Consider the following 23,797-nt stretch of genomic DNA (forward strand, 5'->3'; position numbering starts at 1 on the left):
GACTGTCGAGCTCTGTTTGTTTTGAAGGAAGGTAATCGACAGCAGCGTCCAGAAGGAAGTAGTTCAAAATGGTGAGATCAAATATATCAACTATCAAATCTAATTTTAGCTGCCTTTTTGACAATCTGGCGCTCATAGATAAAGGGAATATACTCGAAAGACACTCCAGAAATTTTGCAAGCAGTATTAACAATTTTGGAAAGTTTGTTTTTGTTGCGATGAGACAGATCCCCATACCAACATAGAAAATTGTAGGTCAACACACTTTGAATAAAGGTTTGATAAAAAAACTGTCATTACGGTTTTGTTAATGCCTTGACGATAATAATGCTCAGAATCAGAAATTAGGCCAGTAACAGTGGCGTCATCTGCTAATTTCACAGTAAACAAGTCATATATTGACAAGTAACAGTCATTGGTATACAAAATGAAGAGTACGGATGAAAGAACACAGTCCTTTGGAGCTCCAGTAGAGGTTGAGAGGAAAGAAGATTGATAGCCATTGACACTGACATACTGAGTTCTATGTACCCTGAATTCTTTCTTTAACCCATCTGATAATGTTTTTATTAACACCTAGATTAAATAGTTTACTCCTCAAAAGGTGTGGCTGCATGGTATGCAGATGAGAATAAATATTATACATCGTTTGAGATTTTACTTCTTAAAATGATTAGGTAACTATCTTGACAATTGATAGACATGGAGAAAGATAAATCAAATGTATGGGCGTATCTTGATCTGGATAGTGAAAAGAGCAAAATAACCAAATGCCGCCTGTGCAGGCAGTACAAGAAGTACGAACAACATTTGACAAGTAAACATCCAAATACTGATTCTGACCAATAGGAAATGTTAGTCACACGACGATATGAAGTCGGAAAGACGTACTCACCAGCTTGTTGAAAGTCTTTTCTTTCTTTGGTAATTTGTCAATGCATGGAAATCCGCCACACTCGGAGAAGCAAAGCGACTTGTTAAGGTAGAGGAAGAAGATGACGAGGAGCACGAGGAACGGCCCTACTGCTCCGAGGAAGGCAACAGCCTCAAGGGGAACTGAGAACACAAATAACAAGCATTAATTACAGCACAGGAACATCTATACCTCGGGTACATAAATTATTATCTTACCTTCATGTAAAATAATTTAATTTTATTGGTCAATGAGGCTTTAAACAAGTTTCTGTGTCATCCCACCAAACTCTCCTCTGAGAAGCTGTATTGCTAACAATCATATGATGTCATAATATGACACATGCAGAGCACGGAAATTGAGTGGGTGAGTTTAGTTTTACGCTGCACTCAGCAATATTCCAGCTATATGGCAGCGGTCTGTAAATAATCAAGTCTGGACCAGACAATCCGGTGATCAACAGCAAGAGCATCGATCTGCGCAATTGGGAACCGTTGACATATGTCAACCAAGTCAGCGAGTCTGACCACCCGATCCCGTTAGTCGCCTTTTACGACAAGCATGGGTTACTGAAGGCACATTCTAACCCGGACCTTCAGGTCCACGGAAATTGAAACCATTTGATTACCTGTTTTTGAGTTCACTTTGTACACATTTATTTTAACAACTTTCACAGTTTTATTTAAACTATTTTATACATTGCATTGTTTGCACACTCAACTCAAACATAATTAACCATTTTTATGGCAGTTTTAAGCTTGTCAGAATATGTTTTACTGATTTTGAAAATCCAGTCGAGAGACAGATGCCATTTTGTTTACATGTCATATAGTTGGTTGCGAGCTTATCAATCTTCAAAATAAAATAAAATGGTATTTTGTACAAATAACATGGTGGTAAGATAAATTACGTTCTTAACTTCTCCCTCACCCCTTGCCTACCAGCTTGGATAACACTGCTACAAAGAGGGTTGAGTCCCATTCGGGATTCGAACCCACACCTTCAGAGTCAAGGACCTGATCTGGATGGGGTAAACGGCTGACTTTGTGTGCTGGCAACTAGGTGCCTGACTCTGAAGGTGTGGGTTCCAATCCCGGTTAGGACTCAACCCAACAAAAGTACAAGAATCTGTACTTTAATGAGACAGTGAAATCCCAATTATAGCATGCGTTACATTTTAGCATTGTTTATTCAAATGTTTACATAGTCATGTGTCAAGCACCGTTGTGTCAAATTTATTTTTGTCTCAAAGTAAAACTGGGATTTGGTGTATTCCTTATTTACTCGTCATTTTGTATTTGTAGTGTTTGAGGGTTGTGGGGTAGCCCAGTGGTTAAAGCGTTCGCTCGTCATGCCGAAGGCCCGGGTTCGATTCCCCACATGGGGACATTGTGTGAAGCCCATTTCTGGTGTCCCCCGCCGTGATATTGCTGGAATATTGCTAAAAGCGGCGTAAAACCCTACTCACTCACTTGTAGTGTTTGACTGTACTTCCTACAAGCACCTTTGTAGTCCATGGTAAATCTCAAATTCAGGGAAAGTGACAAAAATGTACCGCCACGTGCACCCTAGCACTCTATGGTAAATCTTCATTCTAGACAATGTCATGAGATGACCACTAGCATACAATTCCCTACCTATCAGTAAAATATAAAACCAAGGCTGTACTCTCTGAAGTGCATGATGTCGGTTGGAGGTGAGTGAGTGAATGAGTTTGGTTTTACGCTGCTTTTAGCAATATTCCAGCAATATCACGGCAAGGGACACCAGAAATGGCCTTCACACATTGTACCCATCGAGGGATTCGAACCCGGGTCTTTGGCGTAACGAGCGGACGCTTTAACCACTAGGCTACCCACCGCCCCTGGGTTGGAGGTAGGTGGATAACAACAGTTTGTATGATAATGTTTTATTCTCCATAAACTTAACCCCTTCCTGCATGAGACATTGGAACTAACATCCAGGAAATCAATAAACATGGTAAATAATAATGGACATATTCAAATGAGATTGACTTGGTCACTGATAAAGACTGTACAGGTTACAAGTGTTGTTACTTGCATCAGTGCCATCCATTCAGTGAGTGAGTGAGTATGGTTTTATCCTGAGTGACTATGGCTTTACAGCATCAGAAAAAACCCTTAACTTCAACAAATGTTGGAGATTTTCACTACATATGTCGCTTTTAGTGAGTGAGTGAGTGAGTTAAGTTTTACGCCGCTTTTAACAATATTCCAGCAATATCACAGCAGGGACATCAGAAATGGGCTTCACACATTGTACCCATGGGGGGAATCGAACCTGGACTTGTCCAGCGAACACTTTAACCACTAGGCTACCCAAGTGGGCTCTCGCTTAGTTTAAACTATATTTCTCAAGATTACCATGAACAAAGACACCTGCATACACTGTGGGTGTCTGCTGTAACTGTTTGATCAACTGAATGTTGCACTCCTGTCACAATGTTGGCAGCCTTGCAATGCCTGTAATTGTTTCTGTACTGTAAACCTGATGATACAAAAAATATATTATGCCCACGTAAAAATGTTTATTAATGCGAGTATGAGGAACTAGTATTTTCACATTAATTTTATGCTCAATTAAGTTTATGAATATTCATACATGAATACAGAGGCAAAGTTCAGCTGTGTACTTAAGTACACCTAGGTACACGCTAAAATCCACAAAATAATGACAGAGCGTGAGTTCTCTCCTGTGGTTTCAACTTAATGTTCAGCGACAGATTACTGTTTCAGATCATACTGTGACGTAACTTCATAATGCTATCACAACATAACATTCATGAACACTGCAGTGTTACATATACATAATCTCTGTGTGTGTGGTATCTGTGTGTTTGACTGACTGACTGAGTTTTGATTTTACGCCGCTTTTAGCAATATTCCAGCAACATCACGGCTGGGGACACCAGAAATGGGCTTCACACATTGTACCCTTGTGGGGATTAGAACCCGGGTCCTCGGCGTGACGAGCCAACACTTTAACCACTAGGCTACCCCACTGCCCCATACACTATTAAAGAAAAGTTAGGATATTCAACAAAAAGGTGTCACAACTGTTGCTTCAGACCTATCAGATCAAGAGATTTGATGACAGAGTTGTTTGTCAATTCTTTTAACAGAAAATGCCTAGTCACAGACCACAGTTACGCTTGGAGCATTTCAGCCACCCTGGTATCACAATAGCCATCACACTACAATAACAACCCAGGCAATATAATCTCAGACAGATGACAACACACCTGGCATATATTGCCAATTTACCATAACACTTTTCCAACTCTTGACAACACACACATTCCCAATCATTAAACAATCAATAACATCAAAACCTGTGACATCAGATGGTGCCGGTAATAATTGTAAACTTCACAGATGACATTGGTTATCAGTGCCGTGCATCAATCTTCACTATTATAACTGCCATTATTGGTTTGTTGGACAACTCTATGGAATGTGCAGAGCTCAATGTGTCACTGTAATCCAGTAGGGTGAGTTATTGTCCAGTATGATTCACAAATTAATGTCAATGAAATACAAGTAATTTATATGTTATCTTTTGCTTATGCAAATAGTTTCTCGGCATTAAAGCTCACCTTCACATGTATCAAATTTTGCGCGTCCATGAAGTTTACAAGATACATAAGGTAATCCTAATTTCTGCACACAAAATGATGCCTTATATGACAAGAGTAAGTGAGTTGGGTTGTACTACGCTTTTAACAATATTACAGCAATATCACGGCAGGGTACACCAGAAATGGACTTCACACATTGTATCCATGTTGGGAATCGAACCCGGGTCTTCAGCGTGACGAGCTAACGCTTTAACCACTAAGCTCCCCAAACGCCCCTATATGACAAGAACACAGGTGAGCTGAGCATAAACAACATTTCAAACTCTTACAGACAAACTCACTTTGTTACATACTGCTACTTCAAAACGCCCAGGGAGGCAAAACTGGTAGTCAATCTTAACATGTTATATTTGGGATTACACTTTCTTAGTAAAGTACAGATTCTAGTACTTTACTCAGAAAGTGTAATCCCAAATATAACTTTATATGTTACATTTGACCACTTTCTAAATGGCATTGTTAATTTCATATTCAATCATGATTGTCAAAATGGCAATGCCTAAAGAATATACAGTATTAAAGTGAGTGAGTTTGGTTTTACGTGGCTTTTAGCAATATTCCAGCAATATCACGGCAGGGGGGACACCAAAAATGGGCTTCACACATTGTACCCTTGTGGGGAGTCAAATCCAGGTCTTCGGCGTGACGACCGAACGCTGTAACCACTAGGCTACCCCATTGCCCCATACACTATTAAAGAAAAGTTAGAAAATTCAACAAAAAGGTGCCACAACTATTGCTATTTTATATCGTTTATGAGATAAGTAGTTTAACAGTAACAGGGACATCTGACCGAGATTTATATTAGTCACTGAATGTCAGAGACAAAGACTTTATTAGATGAATACCCAAAGTCCATCACATCGTTTACCATGAAAATGAATATTGCATGAATCTGCCTCTATGCAAGACAATCCAAGATTTGACAAGGCATAATCAAATGTCCAATAGTCTATTCCTTCCCATTCTGCCTACAGGGCAGCGCCAAATTTGTTGAGAGTGGTTGGTAGTTGCTGACGGCAATATACACGCCATCCAAGGATATCCCAGACATGTTTGATGGGTGACAAGTCTGAAGTGAGTACTGGCCATGGTAAGATGGCTATGTTCTCCTGTAGGAGAACTCAGAAACAATACGAGACCTGTGTGTAATGTGATGGTCCGTCAATAGTGGGATAACAAGTGGATGTCAGGCATGCAGGTTCCATAAGCATGAAAATGGCGGCACCGTTGAACTTTGAAACTTCGCTAAACTATGCAAACATAATTTAAACATAAACTTTGAGCTAAAGGATCAACAAAGGGAATGACTGTATATTTGTTTTGTCCACGGGATATAGCTATATGACCACTCTCTCTATTGCCTGTAGCTCTGTAAAGCTCATCTCCAATTTGACAGGTACTTTGACAATAGTTTGTAACACAGTGGGTCTGATGAAATGGTCAGTAGGGGTGAAACGGTATGCTCTTACCACGGTACAGTACGTATTGCGGGAAAAGGCCTTCAGTTCGGTCCGTTTCGGTTTGGTATATGAGATATGATCATAATGCAGAAAAGAAAAGAAACGCACAGATTTTGACAATACTATTCGATTTCTAGACATTTTAGAACAGGTTAAAAAACTTAATAAATTGACGGTACGAAAACAGATTTTGTGGCATGCATTATGGTATACTGAACCGAAGGCAAAATACCGCGGTATTAGTAGGAACGCAGTATACCGTTTCAACCTTAATGGTCAGTAATAGCTGTCCCCTTGGTCACCTAGATATATGTCATCAACGTTATTTGTATGTCGATGATTGGAATCTGCCAATTACTGATTCTGAGTGAGGGAGTGAGTATGGTTTTACACCGCTTTTAGCAATATTCCAGCAACAACAGAAATGGGCTTCACACATTGTACCCATGTGGAGAATCAAACCAGGGTCTTCGTCGTAACGAGCGAATGCTTTAACCACTAGGCTACCACACCGCCCCTACTGATTCTGAAACACTGAGAGCTCAAGCCAATTGCATGTTGATGTTCCTGACATGACAGATGCCACACGTCAATAGGTAATTGAGTTAAAACAATATCAGAAAACAAACCATGTCCACATGCACATTATGAAAAACCTTTGCACAAAGTTTTTGTTTCCACAGAAATGAATTAGCATTATTCATAATATTACCCAAACATGGAATATCCCTTACTTCTTTTCAGTAGTATTGGGAATTTTGAGAGCAAAACTGTTTTGCTGTGTGCACACACATTCTTTTAATTAAATGAAACTTTTTTACATAAAACATCAACAATAATAATAGTAATAAAATATCAAATTACATCATGTTCAATTGTATTTCAATGCAACAGACATAACCATTGTACATACCAATATGCCAAATATATTTTTATAATATCTACTATATATCTTAACAGCTGTAGTGGTTGCAGAGTGAGTCAGAGGCATATGATTACCATGCAGCATGGTTAGCAACATTACTGTTTTCAGAGATGTTTAACATGGAATACATCAGGGAAGCAATCAAGGAATCAAACAAAAGTGTCATGTACCATAGTGAAGAGGGTTGGTTTGGTTTGGTTAGGTTTGTTGTTTAACGTCACACTCAGCAATATTCCAGCTATACGGCAGCGATCTGTAAATAATTGAAACTGGCCAGATGATCCAGTGATCAACAACATGAGCATCGATCTACACAACTGGGATACGATGACGTGTGTCAACCTGATCCCGTTGGTCGCCTTTTATGACAAGCATGGGTTGCTGAAGACCAATTCTATCCCATATCTCCTCAGGTCCAGTGAAGAGGAAATATGCAGGGACAAATTATCATCATCTGCATAAACAGCACCCCCTATATCATTGGATAGCATCATCATTATCATTGGATATTTTATATAGCCCACATATCCACGCACTAGTGCATGCTCAAGGCGCTGGTATTTTTTTCCCTCGATCATTGGATGTCAATCTCAACAGCACATCTTATTATCAATCTCAACTCCCTGGGGAGCATACAACTCTTGCTGCCACAAGGCGCACCGAGTTATTGCAGCTTTCCCATCCTCACGAGGTACCCATTCACAGCTGGGTGGACTTGGACACATAGTCACAGTACTTTGTCCAAGTTTACTGCATGTTGCTGTACCCGCAACTAAGTGTTAGCATGTATTCATGTGGCCAACATCTGGTCATTTACCAACAGATTCGTGGGTTCTTTTAAGTACACAGGATTGTGTACTGTACACTAGGGGTTGTGACAACACCGAAAGAGTCTGCACACAAAGCTGACTCCAAGGTTTTTACACCTGGTCACAGGTGGGCTCGATCCCGACACCTCATGCCGACTGGATCACTAGCCTGGCGCCTTAGCCAGCTTGCCCACCACGCCCCCATCATATAAATCAGACTATATCAGACTTATCGCTATTTACAAGGGTGACACTATTTTCTCCTCTCTTCTATTTTACACAAATATATCTATAAAATGTTATGGTTAGGCACTCAAGCCATAGTTTTTAGAATATTTTGTTTCTTTGTTTTTGAACATAGCAATTGGCAACATTTTAGCAACATAACAGATATGTTATTAATCAGGTTTATTTGTTTAACGCTGCATTCAGAAATATTCCAGCTGTCTGTAAATATTCAAGTCAGGACCAGACAACCAAGTGATCAATAGCATGAGCATCAATCTACACAATTGGGATATGATGACATGTGTCAACCAAGTCAGTGAGCCTGACCACCCCATCACATTAGTCGATACTTAGAACAAGAATGGGTTGCTGCAGTCCAATTCTAACCCAGTTCTTCACAGGTTGCTTTTAATCAGGACTGAACCAGACAATCCAGTGATTGACATCAGTAGATGACATGAACCAACCAGGTCAGTGAGACTGACCACCCATTCCATTAGTTGCTCTTTACAAAACCGTGGGTGCTGACCAATTTTAACGCATATAGGGATTTTTAAAACATGTTCTGGTTATTGGCTGTTTCCAAACATTCCACTGATGATGAAAGCAACATATTTCATCCTTCACAGCGTATTACAGCACTGTGATTCTGTCCTGAATCAGTGTGGTCATATGCTCGTGAATGTGCATCAATGATGAAAAGGGCGGAATGATATGATCATCAATAACCTTTTCCCACCCAAGCCACAGAACCACTGAACTTGCATCAGTGAATCGTGTCAATCTACAGTTTGGAATCCACTTGTGTCCAACCAGTTCATAACCTGTATTCACAAGGCCAGCAGGCTTGTTGATGTAAATAAAAAACACCAATGCCAGAGAACGTTCAACGAACAGAATTCGATTTGTCGGAAACGGCAAACATAAAGTGAAAAAAGATAGGCTTATATGAATATATGACTAAAATCACACCAGGTGTATGTCGATCGGGAAAGCATCGCCTGACACAAAACACAATTTGCATAAAAAAGTATCGGTTTGTTGACCGACACCATATCACAGAACACCTGTCATTCAATGCTGGAATGAAAACAAACTACATAAACGAATCAATGATTCATATCATATCGAAGGTGGTAAATCATACTTTTTGATGAAATGATTTTTTTGTACTGAATAAGTTTTGAAATGCACATGAGCACACTGTGAGAACTTTCGGACAAAGTGACTCGACACATGATCTTGGTTCAACTATCTGATCTGGTGTCAAGACATTTTCAGAAAACCTGAATACGGAAATATACGAGTGAGGTAATATTTAAAACAAACACAAATTCTACATTCATAAGAAGCAATGATTATGTAAACATGTTACAGACAACAATTGATCGACAACTTGTCATACACGAGTTCACAAAAACCCAACAGGTTATGGAGCTCAGGATGATATCAACACCAAACTCATAATCGCTTTGGACATGCGGCATTAACCTGTGAAAAAAGATCACTCAGATAAATTATAATCAGCAATAACAGACAGGTCCCAAATCCAAAGCTATCCTTTTCACTGACAAAAGCCTGGGTTCTCCAAGATGTATAAAATAAGGACATGGGTGTTAGAACATGCTTACTGTCTCCGATGAAGTTCATGGGTGCGGTATGCCCCGATGGCAGTTCCTGCTGCTGCTGCTGTTGCTGACTCCAGAGACACTGCAGCAGATGTCTGCTATCGGGTAGCACGGCTAAATGTCAGCGAGAAGCATCAAGCTACAGTGTATGTGCAAACAGCTGTCACCAGATGTTTGTGTCGGCCATTGTGCTGCTGAATGACGAATCCCGAAGTGTGCATACCTTTACATCCATAAACATCTATTCAGTTCGATTATAACCAAGGTGGGTCATAATTCTTTAATTGAAAATGGTGGGTAGAGATTTGTTTACATTGATCTGAACCATATATATTCCTTTCCTTTCTAAACTGATTAATATTTAAGATTTTACCACTGCCATATTAAACATGATATATATATAAGCAGTAGAATCATTTCCATCATAATCAGAAAACCTTGCAAAATGCAGAGTGTATTGTATGATTCTAACTGAATCATCAGCACACGCATGAATCACTTTTAATTAGTAATGATATCAGTGAGTGAGTGAGTGAGTGAGTATGGTTTTACGCCGCTTTTAGCAATATTCCAGCAATATCACTTCAGGGGACACCAGAAATGGGCTTCACACATTGTACCCATGTGGGGAATCGAACCCGGATCTTCAGCGTGACGAGCAAACGCTTTAACCATTAGGCTACCCCACTACCCCATTAATGATATCAGGTTTTTGTGAAGCATATCCTGCCCCATGGTGACACTCATCACAAACACGTGCAAAGGCAAGTAAACAAACACAGGCACACATGGTGCAAGGTCCCAATAGAAAATTGCTTTGGACATACATATTCCACTGATAGATCAGATTTGGAAATAATCTCCACATGTCCATCATAAAACACTTCAAAGAAGAACAAGGGTTAAATGATGCTCATTGAAATCTTTAAGGGAAGAACATGTCCCACTGCACCTCAAAAGTAACATATGTTATATTTGGGATTACACTTTCCTGGTAAAGTACAAAGGGTTGAGTTCGAACCTGCAGAGTAGGGCACCTAAGAGTCAGGTACCTAATTACCAGCACACAAAGTAAGACGCCTAACCCATTCAGCCACCACAAAAATGGAAGTCGGTCAACTGGTAGTCTAGTCTGCTGACTTTGTGTAGCCCTTTGATAAGTGTAAATCGCCATTGTGTGATCATGTACCTCACAAGTTGTGAAATGTCGACACCAAAGGCTGGAGCTACTGCTATGCTGCTTGACATGAAAGGAAACAATTGGAAAGGGAAAGCCATTCCATATCATGATCTGTTATGTCACTATGGCCTATTAAGCATAGATCTGAACATTAAACAATTGAAGCGGTCTTTCTTTCTTGTTCATGTGAGTAAATCAAAGGAAGATAATTGGTTAATTGACCATTATTCCACTATATCACATCATCGATTATCTGAAGCTTGATAAAAATCACCATTACACCTATTTATTTCACAGTAAATTTCAGATTACATTTGCCTTCATTTTTGACAAATTGTCCTGAACCTTTGAAGATAAAGATGTTACTATCCTAAAAGGCCCACTGGATCAAGAATATAAATTCTTCAATATTATCATGTGGGATAGTGGTGTACAAAGTTGAAAAATAAATCTTTTGACTTAATTAAACTTGGTTCTTGATTTTGAGAATCCACATGGTGTCGATTCCTGTTGCCATAAATACTTTCTATCAATGTGGAGAAAGTCCTTTCGTAATTGCATCAAGAATTTTCATTAATCTTTGAGATAGTAATTTGATGGACCCAGCAATATGTCTCCCTTCTTCTGGAGCTTTAAAACCAGATTAAATGTCTTAAGGTTTTAAAGTCAGGAGAAAATTAAATAGCACTGATGCATTCTTTAGGCAAATTTCTTCCTTGGGTAAATAAGGCCCTGACGTTGGGATGTTAAAGTAGTGATCCCAGTTTGAGGCAGGCTGTTAAAACCACATTTTGGTCATGTTTGTTCAACTGACGAGGGTTGTTACTTTCAACAATACAGATGTCACTATGACTGTATGACCAGCAGCTTGGTAGCAGTACAATGACCAGCAGCTTGGTAGCAGTACAATGACCAGCAGCTTGGTAGCAGTACAATGACCAGCAGCTTGGTAGCAGTACAATGACCAGCAGCTCGGTAGCAGTACAATGACCAGCAGCTTGGTAGCAGTACAATGACCAGCAGCTTGGTAGCAGTACAATGACCAGCAGCTTGGTAGCAGTACAATGACCAGCAGCTCGGTAGCAGTACAATGACCAGCAGCTTGGTAGCAGTACAATGACCAGCAGCTTGGTAGCAGTACAATGACCAGCAGCTTGGTAGCAGTACAATGACCAGCAGCTTGGTAGCAGTACAATGACCAGCAGCTCGGTAGCAGTACAATGACCAGCAGCTTGGTAGCAGTACAATGACCAGCAGCTTGGTAGCAGTACAATGACCAGCAGCTTGGTAGCAGTACAATGACCAGCAGCTTGGTAGCAGTACAATGACCAGCAGCTCGGTAGCAGTACAACGACCAGCAGCTTGGTAGCAGTACAATGACCAGCAGCTCGGTAGCAGTACAATGACCAGCAGCTTGGTAGCAGTACAATGACCAGCAGCTTGGTAGCTGTACAATGACCAGCAGCTTGGTAGCAGTACAATGACCAGCAGCTTGGTAGCAGTACAATGACCAGCAGCTTGGTAGCAGTACAATGACCAGCAACTTGGTAGCAGTACAATGACCAGCAGCTTGGTAGCAGTACAATGACCAGCAGCTTGGTAGCAGTACAATGACCAGCAGCTTGGTAGCAGTACAATGACCAGCAGCTTGGTAGCAGTACAATGACCAGCAGCTTGGTAGCAGTACAATGACCAGCAGCTTGGTAGCAGTACAATGACCAGCAGCTTGGTAGCAGTACAATGACCAGCAGCTTGGTAGCAGTACAATGACCAGCAGCTTGGTAGCAGTACAATGACCAGCAGCTTGGTAGCAGTACAATGACCAGCAGCTTGGTAGCAGTACAATGACCAGCAGCTTGGTAGCAGTACAATGACCAACAGCTTGGTAGCAGTACAATGACCAGCAGCTTGGTAGCAGTACAATGACCAGCAGCTTGGTAGCAGTACAATGACCAGCAGCTTGGTAGCAGTACAATGACCAGCAGCTTGGTAGCAGTACAATGACCAGCAGCTTGGTAGCAGTACAATGACCAGCAGCTTGGTAGTAGCAGTACAATGACCAGCAGCTTGGTAGCAGTACAATGACCAGCAGCTTGGTAGCAGTACAATGACCAGCAGCTGGTAGCAGTACAATGACCAGCAGCTTGGTAGCAGTACAATGACCAGCAGCTTGGTAGCAGTACAATGACCAGCAGCTTGGTAGCAGTACAATGACCAGCAGCTTGGTAGCAGTACAATGACCAGCAGCTTGGTAGCAGTACAATGACCAGCAGCTTGGTAGCAGTACAATGACCAGCAGCTTGGTAGCAGTACAATGACCAGCAGCTTGGTAGCAGTACAATGACCAGCAGCTTGGTAGCAGTACAATAGCAGTACAATGACCAGCAGCTTGGTAGCAGTACAATGACCAGCAGCTTGGTAGCAGTACAATGACCAGCAGCTTGGTAGCAGTACAATGACCAGCAGCTTGGTAGCAGTACAATGACCAGCAGCTTGGTAGCAGTACAATGACCAGCAGCTTGGTAGCAGTACAATGAGTCTTGGCAGTCACAAGTAGTGGGATTTTAATCTGCAGTGACCAAATCCAACTTCAGCAGCAGGATCCTATAATTGAACAACTTCATCAAGATGCTGTTTGTACAGGAAAATAAAACAGTTGGTGGTTCCTAATATTTGAAATATAACGGGACACTTGAGGAAACTGATTTTTATGTGAGAATGCTGATTAAGTTTCAAACATCAATTCTCATTTGTTTGCAAATTTCAAATTCAGGAACATAGTTTTTCAGATTTAGTGGAGTCAGCTTCTGGTTTGGCCAAATGTTTCCAAGTAATATCAAGAATACAATCAATACTGTTGGCTCTTAAGTTTGTAGACCTCCAGCAAGAAATCTTTGAGTTGTTTGATTAATATGAACAACACAGTATTTTCTTGTTCTTATCTGTTCAGTCCCAATGGTTCCTGAAGGGTGGGCAACAAATCTCCAAAATCAATGGCATCACAGGAACTTCATCCTTACTTGAGACCATGGCTTCCGTGTCCTCTATAGATGCCAGATACAGACTCAATACATTGATGTTGGCAGTTCGTTACTACTAGGAAAGACTGCCATCATCTCTTATTTTGTCATTACATCCCCATGGCATTACACTACACAATGGTCCAAGTCCAATGATTTTCTCTGGACACTGATTTAAAGCTATTAGATGGAGGTAAAGATGAAGGGATTTTCTGGCTCGCCCTCATGCCCTTTCAAGAGAGACTACGAAGGACATAAGAGTGCTGGAAATGTAAGGACAAAGTACACTGTTAGCATTTTGACTTGCTAATCCTCAAACTGCTTATCTTAGACTCACTTATGTTTTTCTCTTCTATTTTAGATATTCGGTCTCGAGAGTGATCATGTTACCAGGAAGGAATGAGCACCAGTTTTGTTAATGGCAAAGGTATCGAAAGGGCAAGTAGAATTTCAAACATATTGAAAGTATTGCTATCAGTATTCAGGGTAGTAGATTCTTGGTTAATTTCCACCTATGTCGTCAAATGCCTTTTAAAGAAAGCACTGGTTTTCCATGACCAATCCCAACCTGTATCTTCACAGGGCACTGAAGTAGACAGTAGACAGAGAGTAGACAGACTATATAATGCACATTTACAATCTAGATTTAGTTTTACATACAAAATAACACTGATCCCACTCAACACAAGCCGTGAAACAAAACCTTGTAACATCCATTAAAATACTTGGACCAGTTTCAAGATAAACAATCACACAGGTTGAAGATACAATCTTTTCATTTAGCATCGCATCTCAGGATGCAGTTTCTCCTCAATGCTTCAGATAATGGAATCCATTCACAAAATAATGTTTGCAAAGATACCGAGGTAGCTCTGATCATTGCAAACATGATATAGTAGCTAGCTAATCAATAGGAATAGCCTGCAGTAAGGAAGGAGAGTGGCTATACAAGCTAGGCCGTGAGCTGATTGTACATTAATCTGTATCAACACAGAGTCTTGTCTTCCTGCAGCCTGGGACAGGAAGAGCTTTGCACAGTCAATCCAATTGTTGGATTATAAGCATTACTTCTGTATGAAAGATCAAAGCCTGTTTACAATGAGACCCTCCAGGAGTGGAGTTGAGGAAACCACCCACAAGTACCATGGTTATTGGGTATTGACCTAACATTCAATCAGAAACGTTTCCACGACCAGAATTAATAAGTGCTGGAAATAGGGTGGACAGGCTTTATCCGCGGTCAGCAGGAAGACGTTTAATTAGCAATACATTCTGTACGATTGTGAGAATTGGTGTCATACTGAGAGCAATTCACTTAGTAGCTCACCAGTCAGAACTCTCGCCATACGTCATCACTGACCCAGTTGGTCAAACCTTTTACCAAACTCCATTACCAAAAGGTCAAAGGAAGTCTTGGAATCTGTACAAATAAAGAGCATCCGATGAGATCAGGAGGCAAGACCATCTCCCACCACTAATGTCAATATGGTATCATTTATTATCAAGGGCAAACATATTGGGGTTCATATTTTTCATACGATGCCCTAGGGCAAAATATCACTTTATCATGGTGACGTGACATCATGAACAATGCTATGATGTCACCTTTCTTCTGTGACGCTGCGGTCTACATTCAGAGACGGTGGGTAGCTAGCCCATGTTTGAAAGTAGATTTGGGTTTATTTCCTCAATTTGACAACTTTGGTAATAAACAGAATATTATATTCGAGCCCATGTCAAACTATGTTCAGGACACTTGTGCCTAAATATCGTTATATCCCTTGCTCTCGCTCGGGAAATACCAACATTTAGGTACTCGTGTCGTAAACATAGTATGACATGGGCACTCATATATAATATCCTCTATATATGGAAACATAAGCATCTTAATGCATGTACAAACACCTACATGTCCTAGTTGTGGGTACAGCAACATGGTGACCATGTGTCCCAGTCCACCCAGCTGTGAATGGGTACCTCGAAAGGATGGGAAGGTCACATTAACTTTAGGCAGCATGAGTTGTATGTCCCTAGGGAGTTGAGTTTGACACCATACAATGTGCCGTTGAGATTGACATCCAATGATCGAGGGAAAAACATAGCACTTTGAGCATGCATGTACATGGGATGTACTATGGTGCTATATACATTTTTGTATATACCCATATAATAATAATATAATAATAATGTCCGTGTGTGAAATATGCATTATGCCGGAAAGCACATGTTAATCTCCAAATCATTATCATAATCATCATCACATGCATATGACTTTTTATTACTCGCCCGTGGAAGATACTGCAGTGTAATATTTTTATGGCGATATTACACTAGTGTAACACCGCTAGACGTATGACGTTATAATGGTTTACAGTTATGACGTCACAATGCTAATACCTCTGTCACAAAGGTTAGACCTTGCTTGACTCGTGGAAAGCTGAAAGTCTATACACTTCGTAGGCAGTTTTTATCAGTTTATGTTGGGGAGTAATAAACAGAATACTAAACTTGCTTCCGTGAAATACCATTTTAATCAAACTCGTGAAAGATTTAGCATGACAAATCATAAAAATGGTATTACGCGGGAGGTCGTTTAGTATCCTCTATCTATAACATTGTAAGACATGACAGTGGTCAGACTGAGTGACTTGGTAGACTGTGTGTCATTCTAAACAATATCAGTCACTGGTTTGTCTGGTCGTGACTCAGTCTACCCACAGCTCACTGTCATATAGCTCGTATTATGGCAGGTGTGGTGATAACAACAAACAGAACAATTACATGAAGATGACTTGACAGATTGTGTGTCATGGTGCACAATATCCATCACACGAGGGTCTGGTCCTGACTTGATTATTCAGTGAGTGCCGCTTTTAGCAACATTCCAGCAATATCAAGATGGGGGGACACCAGAAATGGGTTTCTCACACTGTACCCATGTGGGGAATCAAACCCAGTTTTTCAGCGTGACAATCGAACGCTTTAACCACTAGGTTACCTACCCCACTGGTTGATGGCAATGACCTACTTGCATGAATGGATGATCATGATGTTCAATAGTTTGTATGGTCCTGGGTTTATTAATGAATAAAACAATTAATAAATAATGACATATTGGCCAAAGTGCAAGAAAGAATAGTAACTATTTTTTCAATAATATAAGACATATGTCCCTCAATGTTCAAGTTAAATATCATGAAGCTTGCCAACTTAAATGAATAATTCATTTTGTTCGTACATTACTGATTCACCAGTGAGGTGTATTACAAGCATCTCCACTGACCTTGTACTTGTACACCATGATGCAGATATGTTGACTCCAACAACAGTATCTAGGACATATCAAATATCTATGGTGACCTCAGTCCCTCACACCGGTCAATAATCACCTCAACGATTAACTCTGACAGATGCTTTCAGTTATTAGCAAGCTTTGCGATCTATCACAAAGAACAACAAAGAATGCTGTGTGGTTTATTTAGTTACAAAACATTGTTCTATTATGCTGTCATTTCTGGAGATTTGAATGTATGCTTGCAATGTCATGTCTCCGTGAATTAGATGATGCTTCTCTTGAAAGGGAATTGAGAATTGTTGCACTTAGTATTGTATTCCCAACTGTTGACTGTCGGAAATGTTACACGTCACCATTTTCTGAATGTCTTCATGAATTACTTTTGTGAATAAAAAATAAATACTCATTTCTTATTATTCTGATCTTTTAAAAACATTCAGAAAAATACCAGATCTTAAACCCCTGTTTATAACACAGACTTGTTGGACATTGTCCAGGACAGATCCTACACGGGAGTCATCAAATATGTTTAAAGCTTTTATATTTCAATAAGATCTTTAAAGTAGACGTACATAATGTTCATATCTGATATATGAAATATAAGAGTTGTGGTCATTTACCTTACAATCTTGAAATAAACCACTGCAGGTGCACCGCTCATGGTTTAATGGACTGCAGAGTTTTATTGCATGATGAACAACACACCCTTATTCTCTGAACTATACACACATAGACGTGCTAAGATATCTCACTTTAGGTGTCACTGGTACAGAACATAAATACATACTACATGACAGCTGCCATAGTGAGTGAGTGAGGTGAGTGAGTGAGTGGTGATGAGAGTGAGTGGGTGGGTAGTGAGTGAGTGAGTGAGTGAGAGTGAGTGAGTGAGTTTAGTTTTACGCTGCCCTCAGCTATATTCCAGCTATATGGAGTCTGTCTGTAAATAATCGAGTCTGGACCAGGCAATCCAGTGATGAACAGCATGAGCATCGATCTACGTAATTGGGATATGATGACATGTATGAACCAAGTGAGCGAGCCTGAACACCCGATCCCGTTAGTCGCCTCTTACAACAAACATGGATTACTGAAGATCATTTCTAACCCGTATCTCCACGGGACGCTGCCATAAGACATGCAACAACATGGTGAGGCAGTGATAAATACGTATCCCCAAAATATGAGTGAGATAGGATTTGCATGAGATACAGTATTTCTATGTTATAAGTTCATACCCTCTTCCTTTTTGAAGGTGAATCACGAACCTGAATCATGTCATTCAGACAGCAAAGGTGGGATATTGTCAGTGAGAACCGTTTCTGTTATTAACCACATATTCTAGGATCAATATAACTTATAATGCATAATATGTATTTGTATACAGGAGTTGTAAATTGATATATTGTATTGTGATCCTTGAATTGCAATACAATCCTGTATTGACAAATCTTTACACTACAAGCTGGTATCCTATTCTAGACTGTAGTCTCCCTGGCTAAAAACCTAGTTGGGAACTCAGTTCGGGCAGCTGACACTTAAAATGAGTTTGAGATTAGTTATTTGGAACTCAAGGTTTATTATGCAAGCAATGATTAACCTTGTTACACACAGACTGCACAATTTCCAACGTCACATCCTGGTTTGGTTTGTTGTTTTACGCCGCACTCAGCAATATTCCAGCTATATGGAGGCGGTCCGTAAATAACTGAGTCTGGACCATACAATCCAATGATCAACAGTATGAGCATCAATCTACACAAATGGGATACGATGACACGTGTCTACCAAGTCAACGAGCTTGACCACCCATTCCCTTAGTCGCCTCTTATGACAAGCATAAGTTACTGAAGGTCAATATTATTACGGGTATGTCACATCCTGGACCACAGGCAACCATTCTTCAACCGCCAGGAGAAATAATTAAAAGATACCAAAACTGACCTTCTCTATGAAACTTCTTCTTGACAAAAACAGCTATAGTTTCATTACTGTGTAAGTCTGTGTCATTATCTTCGTAATCATATGTCATGTTGCCATAGAGATCATAATCTGTAGAATTGCCGTACAAATCATAATCTGTGGAATTGCCATTCCCCGAGGTGTTCTGCTTATCCTCAGCCCCTGCAACCACTAGGGCGGCCTCCTCTTCACCAAAGTAGTCCACATCCTCGTCGTTGGTGATGGTACTGTTTGTCTCAGAACCATTTGTAGCATTACTTTGTAAGTCATCTAACAGAGTTGTATCCGTGCCAACAGTGGTGAAATTGTGTTCACCTTCCTCCCAACTGTCCGACACCCCAACATCACTTGTTTCTTCCAGAGGTCCCTCAGTGCTGGGATGAGCCGTAGTTTTAAGTTCAGAAGTCCTGGCCTCATCGGACCAGTGCAGCCCGAAGCACAGGAGCAGCACAGCCAACACCTTCTTCAACATGCCCACAATGTCTCAAACTCCATAACTCGCAGAATAGTTCTCCCCTTGTCCAAACTCCATAACTTGCGAAAAGTTCTCTCGCTAATCACCACGTCCTGGCATTATTAACAATTACGCCACAAATATGCCTCCCTGATGTAATTGCGAAAATGAGGCCATTACTTGGTATGTTAATAGAGGCAATTGTTTAAATGGTCCACCAAGAGAGGGAAAGTTGAGATGATTGGGCAATACCAACAGTCGCAAGGGGGTAATTACTGAAGGGAATTGGACCTTCTTAATACACGTGGGCGGAGGTCATAAATGTTTTCATTTTAGTTCATTTATCATATTAAGCTCTGTTTGCATTAATGCTATTTCATTAACAAAATCCTCAACAGACTAGAAGAGACACTTTTCAGTTTTGTCCACAAGTCCAAAGCTGAAATGTCAGAGTATTTAGCTCACCATAATGTTTCCCTCATAGTTATTCATACACTCATGTGTTTTAGTTGTCATGAATACAGCATTTGATGGTCTTCGGGGAATAAGTAACAAGCAGGCAGAAAGCCATTGGTAGTGTTCGTTTGTTGCTTGACGCTGCACTCGGTCATATTCTTGCTATATGATGGCAGTCTGTAAATATTCAAGTCTGGACCAGTCCACCCTGTGACTGACATCATGAGCATAGACCCAGATGATGGGTGCAGAGATGTTGACCAAGTAAACAAGCCTGACCAAACAGTTCCTTTAGTCAGCTCTTATGGCAAGCATGGGCTGCTGAATACCAATTCTAACCTGGACCTTAACAGCAGTGAGTAAGTTGGGTTTTTGATGCTTTTAGCAATATTCCAGCAATATCACGGCAGGGGACACTCATGGGCTTCACACATTGTATCAATGTGGGAAACAAACCTGAATCCTCGGTGTGATAAGCGAATGCATGACCACAAGGCTTATCCACCGCCTTGCCTTAACAGGAAGAGTGAGTGAGTAAGTTTGGTTTAATGCCGCTTTTAGCAATATTATAGCAATATCACGGCGGGGAACACCAGAAATGGGCTTCACATATTGTACCTATGTAGGGAATCAAACCCGGGTCTTCGGTGAACGCTTGAACCCCACCGCCCCCTTAACAGGAAGAAAGGTAGTGATGAGTTATGGTAATTGTTTATGATTAATATATCAGAAGGAAAAAGAAAATCATTAGCATTGTAACATCTACAATAAGTCCAAACATGACCTTCTACCAGTCATCTTATGCTACAAGACATGGTACCAATGACATACATGATTCTTCTCCCTTGGTAAAGGTCCAGCCTCATCCTGCACCACAGGAACTGGGTGTGTGTTAGACCCAGCATCTGAACATCAGTATAAACATTGATGATCTCCCAATGGTAATTTCCCCTGGCCGTCACACTGGGGATGTTCGGGCAGGGACAACTGACTGGTGGTAAGGTGAAAGGGGTTAACGTCGCGATCAAAGATGATAGCACTTGTATAGCTCGGTGCATGCATGTGTAGTAGCTGCTTGCCCCAGTCTGCTTGTCCCAGTCCAGGCTAATGTCCATTTTATAGTAAAAGCCTGCTGAGATACTGCCACAGTTTATTGTGGATACTCTTCTCAGACACAGTGTATTGACTCTGAGCCAACCAGCCCCTGCTATATCCCTGATGGTGAACTCAAGGCAGGGAAACAAGTACATTTGGTCTGAACTTGTCCAGACTAATATCCATTTTATTGTGGAAAGCTAATAAAATAACATAATACAGTTTATTGTTGATACTCTTTCCCCACCCAGTGTACTGACCGAGAGCCTTCCAGGTGCCGCACAGGGTAACATGTACAATCTTTGTCTGTAGGTGTGACGTATCGGGGATTGAACCACTAACCATTCACTCTCCAGGAGGCTACGTGTACAGTAAACTAAACTCAAAGGGACCACTAGTTTAGTTTGATATAACCACAGTTCATTACACTCATTTTGACTAAAGCATACAAGTGAGTGATTTAGTGAGTGATTGAGTTTTTAGTTATACGTCGCTATTAGCTATAATCCAGCAACATCTTGACGCGGGACACCAGAAATGGGCTTCACACATTGTACCCACATGGGGAATCGAACCTGGGTCTTCAGCATTATGAGCAAACGCTTTAACCACTTGGCTACCCCGCTGCCCCTAAAGCATACAAGCACCTGAGAGGGGCGGTGGGGTAGCCTAATGGTTAAAGCGTTGGCTCGTCACACCGAAGACCTGGGTTCGAATCCCCACATGGGCACAATGTGTGAAGCCCATTTCTGGTGTCCCCCGCCGTGATGTTGCTGGAATATTGCTAAAAGCGGCGTAAAACCAAACTCAGTCAGTCAGTCAGTACAAGCACCTGATACTAAAACTGTTTGTTACATCCGTCAGTTTGTTATAGGTGTGTCCATTATAATCATAGTTTACCGTATAACGAATGTGGAGCTGTGAGAAGAGCATTAGCAGCCATAAGTCTGCAGGTGAGCTTCAGTAATATGGTCATCGAGCCCCCTGGACCATCATCCCCGATGGGCTGCTGGCAACAGTGTGCCTCTGGAGAATCCCAGCTACTAAAGACACATCAATCAACCCTACAGACAGCTTGGGAGCTCTGAGTATACGCATTTTCAATACTCATCCAGTTACTTGGAATAGTGTCAAGAATTCCACCCACCATTAGCCGATGAATAAAGTTTATAATCCATTGATCTTTACCTAGATGACACTGTATATATATATTATCACTGTTACTACAACCAGGAAAGTATTTACTCATGTGCAGTAACTGAAACGAAGCCATTCGCAACAATTTCAGAATGAACGGAAACTGTCCACGTGGAAAGAAATGTCAGAATCACTTCAGGATCGGGAAGAAACTAGGCCAGATACAGTACGGCTTTGAAACTGAGAACACCTTGTGTAATCACCCTACCTGGGTTAATAACAATGTCATGGAAACCTGTGGGTTAACAATATCACTTTAAGCTTGGGAATTCCATTTTTTGAAACAGAATATCCTCTACTAACAGTTACCAAGTAACAAAGTGATATTCAGTTAGTTTAATGACATCACTTCCTGTTTGTGAAGAATGTATCTTTGTCTAAATAAATGTCATCCTGCAATTCAATACATATCAGGTAGAAATACTGAAGAACAACCAGTTGATATGAAACATATTTCTTTTCAACTTCCACTGGATTAATAATGCATTATCTCCTCTTGTAACCATGACAACGCTAAGATTTACAAGGAACAAGGCTGGGGTTTACTGATGCAATGATATGGCAATTGTATTGTATACAATATAAAGCTCAGGATACAATACATCGATTAACTCTGTATTGCTCTAGATATGAATCATCACATCACAAGATATATTGATGTGAAAACGTGAACAATAACAGAAACCGTTCAAGAGTCAGTGAGTGAATTACGTTTTTATGCCGTTTTAGCAATATTCCTGCAATATCACAGATGGGGACACCAGAAATGGGCTTCACACATTGTACCCATGTGGGGAATCGAACCCAGGTCTTCAGCGTGATGAGTGAACACTTTAACCATTAGGCTACTCCACTGCCCCTAAACTGTTCAAGAACCAGTGAATGTAGATTCTGTATTTTTCCCTTACTTGGTGATAAAAAGCAGAATCTGCACAGAAGCCCCTTAACTCAAATGTTTCTCCCCTACAATATCCTATCCTTTTTCTTCCTGAAATTTAAAAATGGGTGTGATTTCTGTGAAAAGGGAGAGAACATGAAGTAATGAAGTACAGTCGAACCCCAATGTCTCGAACTCGGTTGACACGTATTCTCGGTTGTGTCAAACTCCTCTCTAGGTCCCTGCATATTTCCTTATATTTATCATTATTTCTATACTGACGGATGTGTCGAACACTCGGTTAAGTCGAACTGTTCCCTTGGTCCCGACGAGTTGAACACAACAGGGTTTGACTGTATCAGAATGCGAATTGTATATCACCCTTGTTATCGGGTTATACATGGTAATGCTGTCAAGAAAAATAATAATAATTAATTTTCCTCGCTCAAAAAATATAATCCGTATGTTTTTATAAGCCAAAAATGTGAACTTACCCCAAAAAATTTGTTGATTGTTTTTTGCCCCATATAAACTTCATAAATTGCCAAAATTAATTACTTTAAAAGGAAAATTATTTTGACTAGTGATTTTTATTTTTTCCCGTCCTGACTTAGGTTTTCTGAGGACAAAAATCCAT

The 23,797-nt window shown here is 40.6% G+C and overlaps 1 protein-coding gene across 1 annotated transcript; it reads right to left on the reverse strand.

The window, feature by feature from the left end:
* Positions 1–859: 859 nt before the first annotated feature.
* LOC124280000 lies at positions 860–19,651 on the reverse strand. The gene is made up of 2 exons (XM_046715880.1): positions 19,064–19,651; positions 860–1,056 (listed from the first exon to the last, which is right to left on the reverse strand). Exons 1-2 carry the CDS (start codon positions 19,551–19,553, stop codon positions 860–862), a joined length of 687 nt encoding a protein of 228 aa, XP_046571836.1. The 5' UTR covers positions 19,554–19,651.
* Positions 19,652–23,797: the final 4,146 nt, after the last annotated feature.

This window comes from Haliotis rubra, unplaced genomic scaffold (genome assembly GCF_003918875.1).
Source record: "Haliotis rubra isolate DU_JTF1 unplaced genomic scaffold, ASM391887v1 Scf26, whole genome shotgun sequence".
In the NCBI taxonomy this organism is placed as follows: Eukaryota; Metazoa; Mollusca; class Gastropoda; order Lepetellida; family Haliotidae; genus Haliotis; species Haliotis rubra.

Bases quoted from the DNA above. Each gene is read 5' to 3' on its own strand.
- LOC124280000 (XM_046715880.1), bottom strand. From the start codon at position 19,553: ATGTTGAAGAAGGTGTTGGCTGTGCTGCTCCTGTGCTTCGGGCTGCAC. The intron at 1,057-19,063 runs GTCAGTTTTGGT...TTGTGTTCTCAG, and splicing joins GAAGAAGTTTCATAGAGAAG to TTCCCCTTGAGGCTGTTGCC.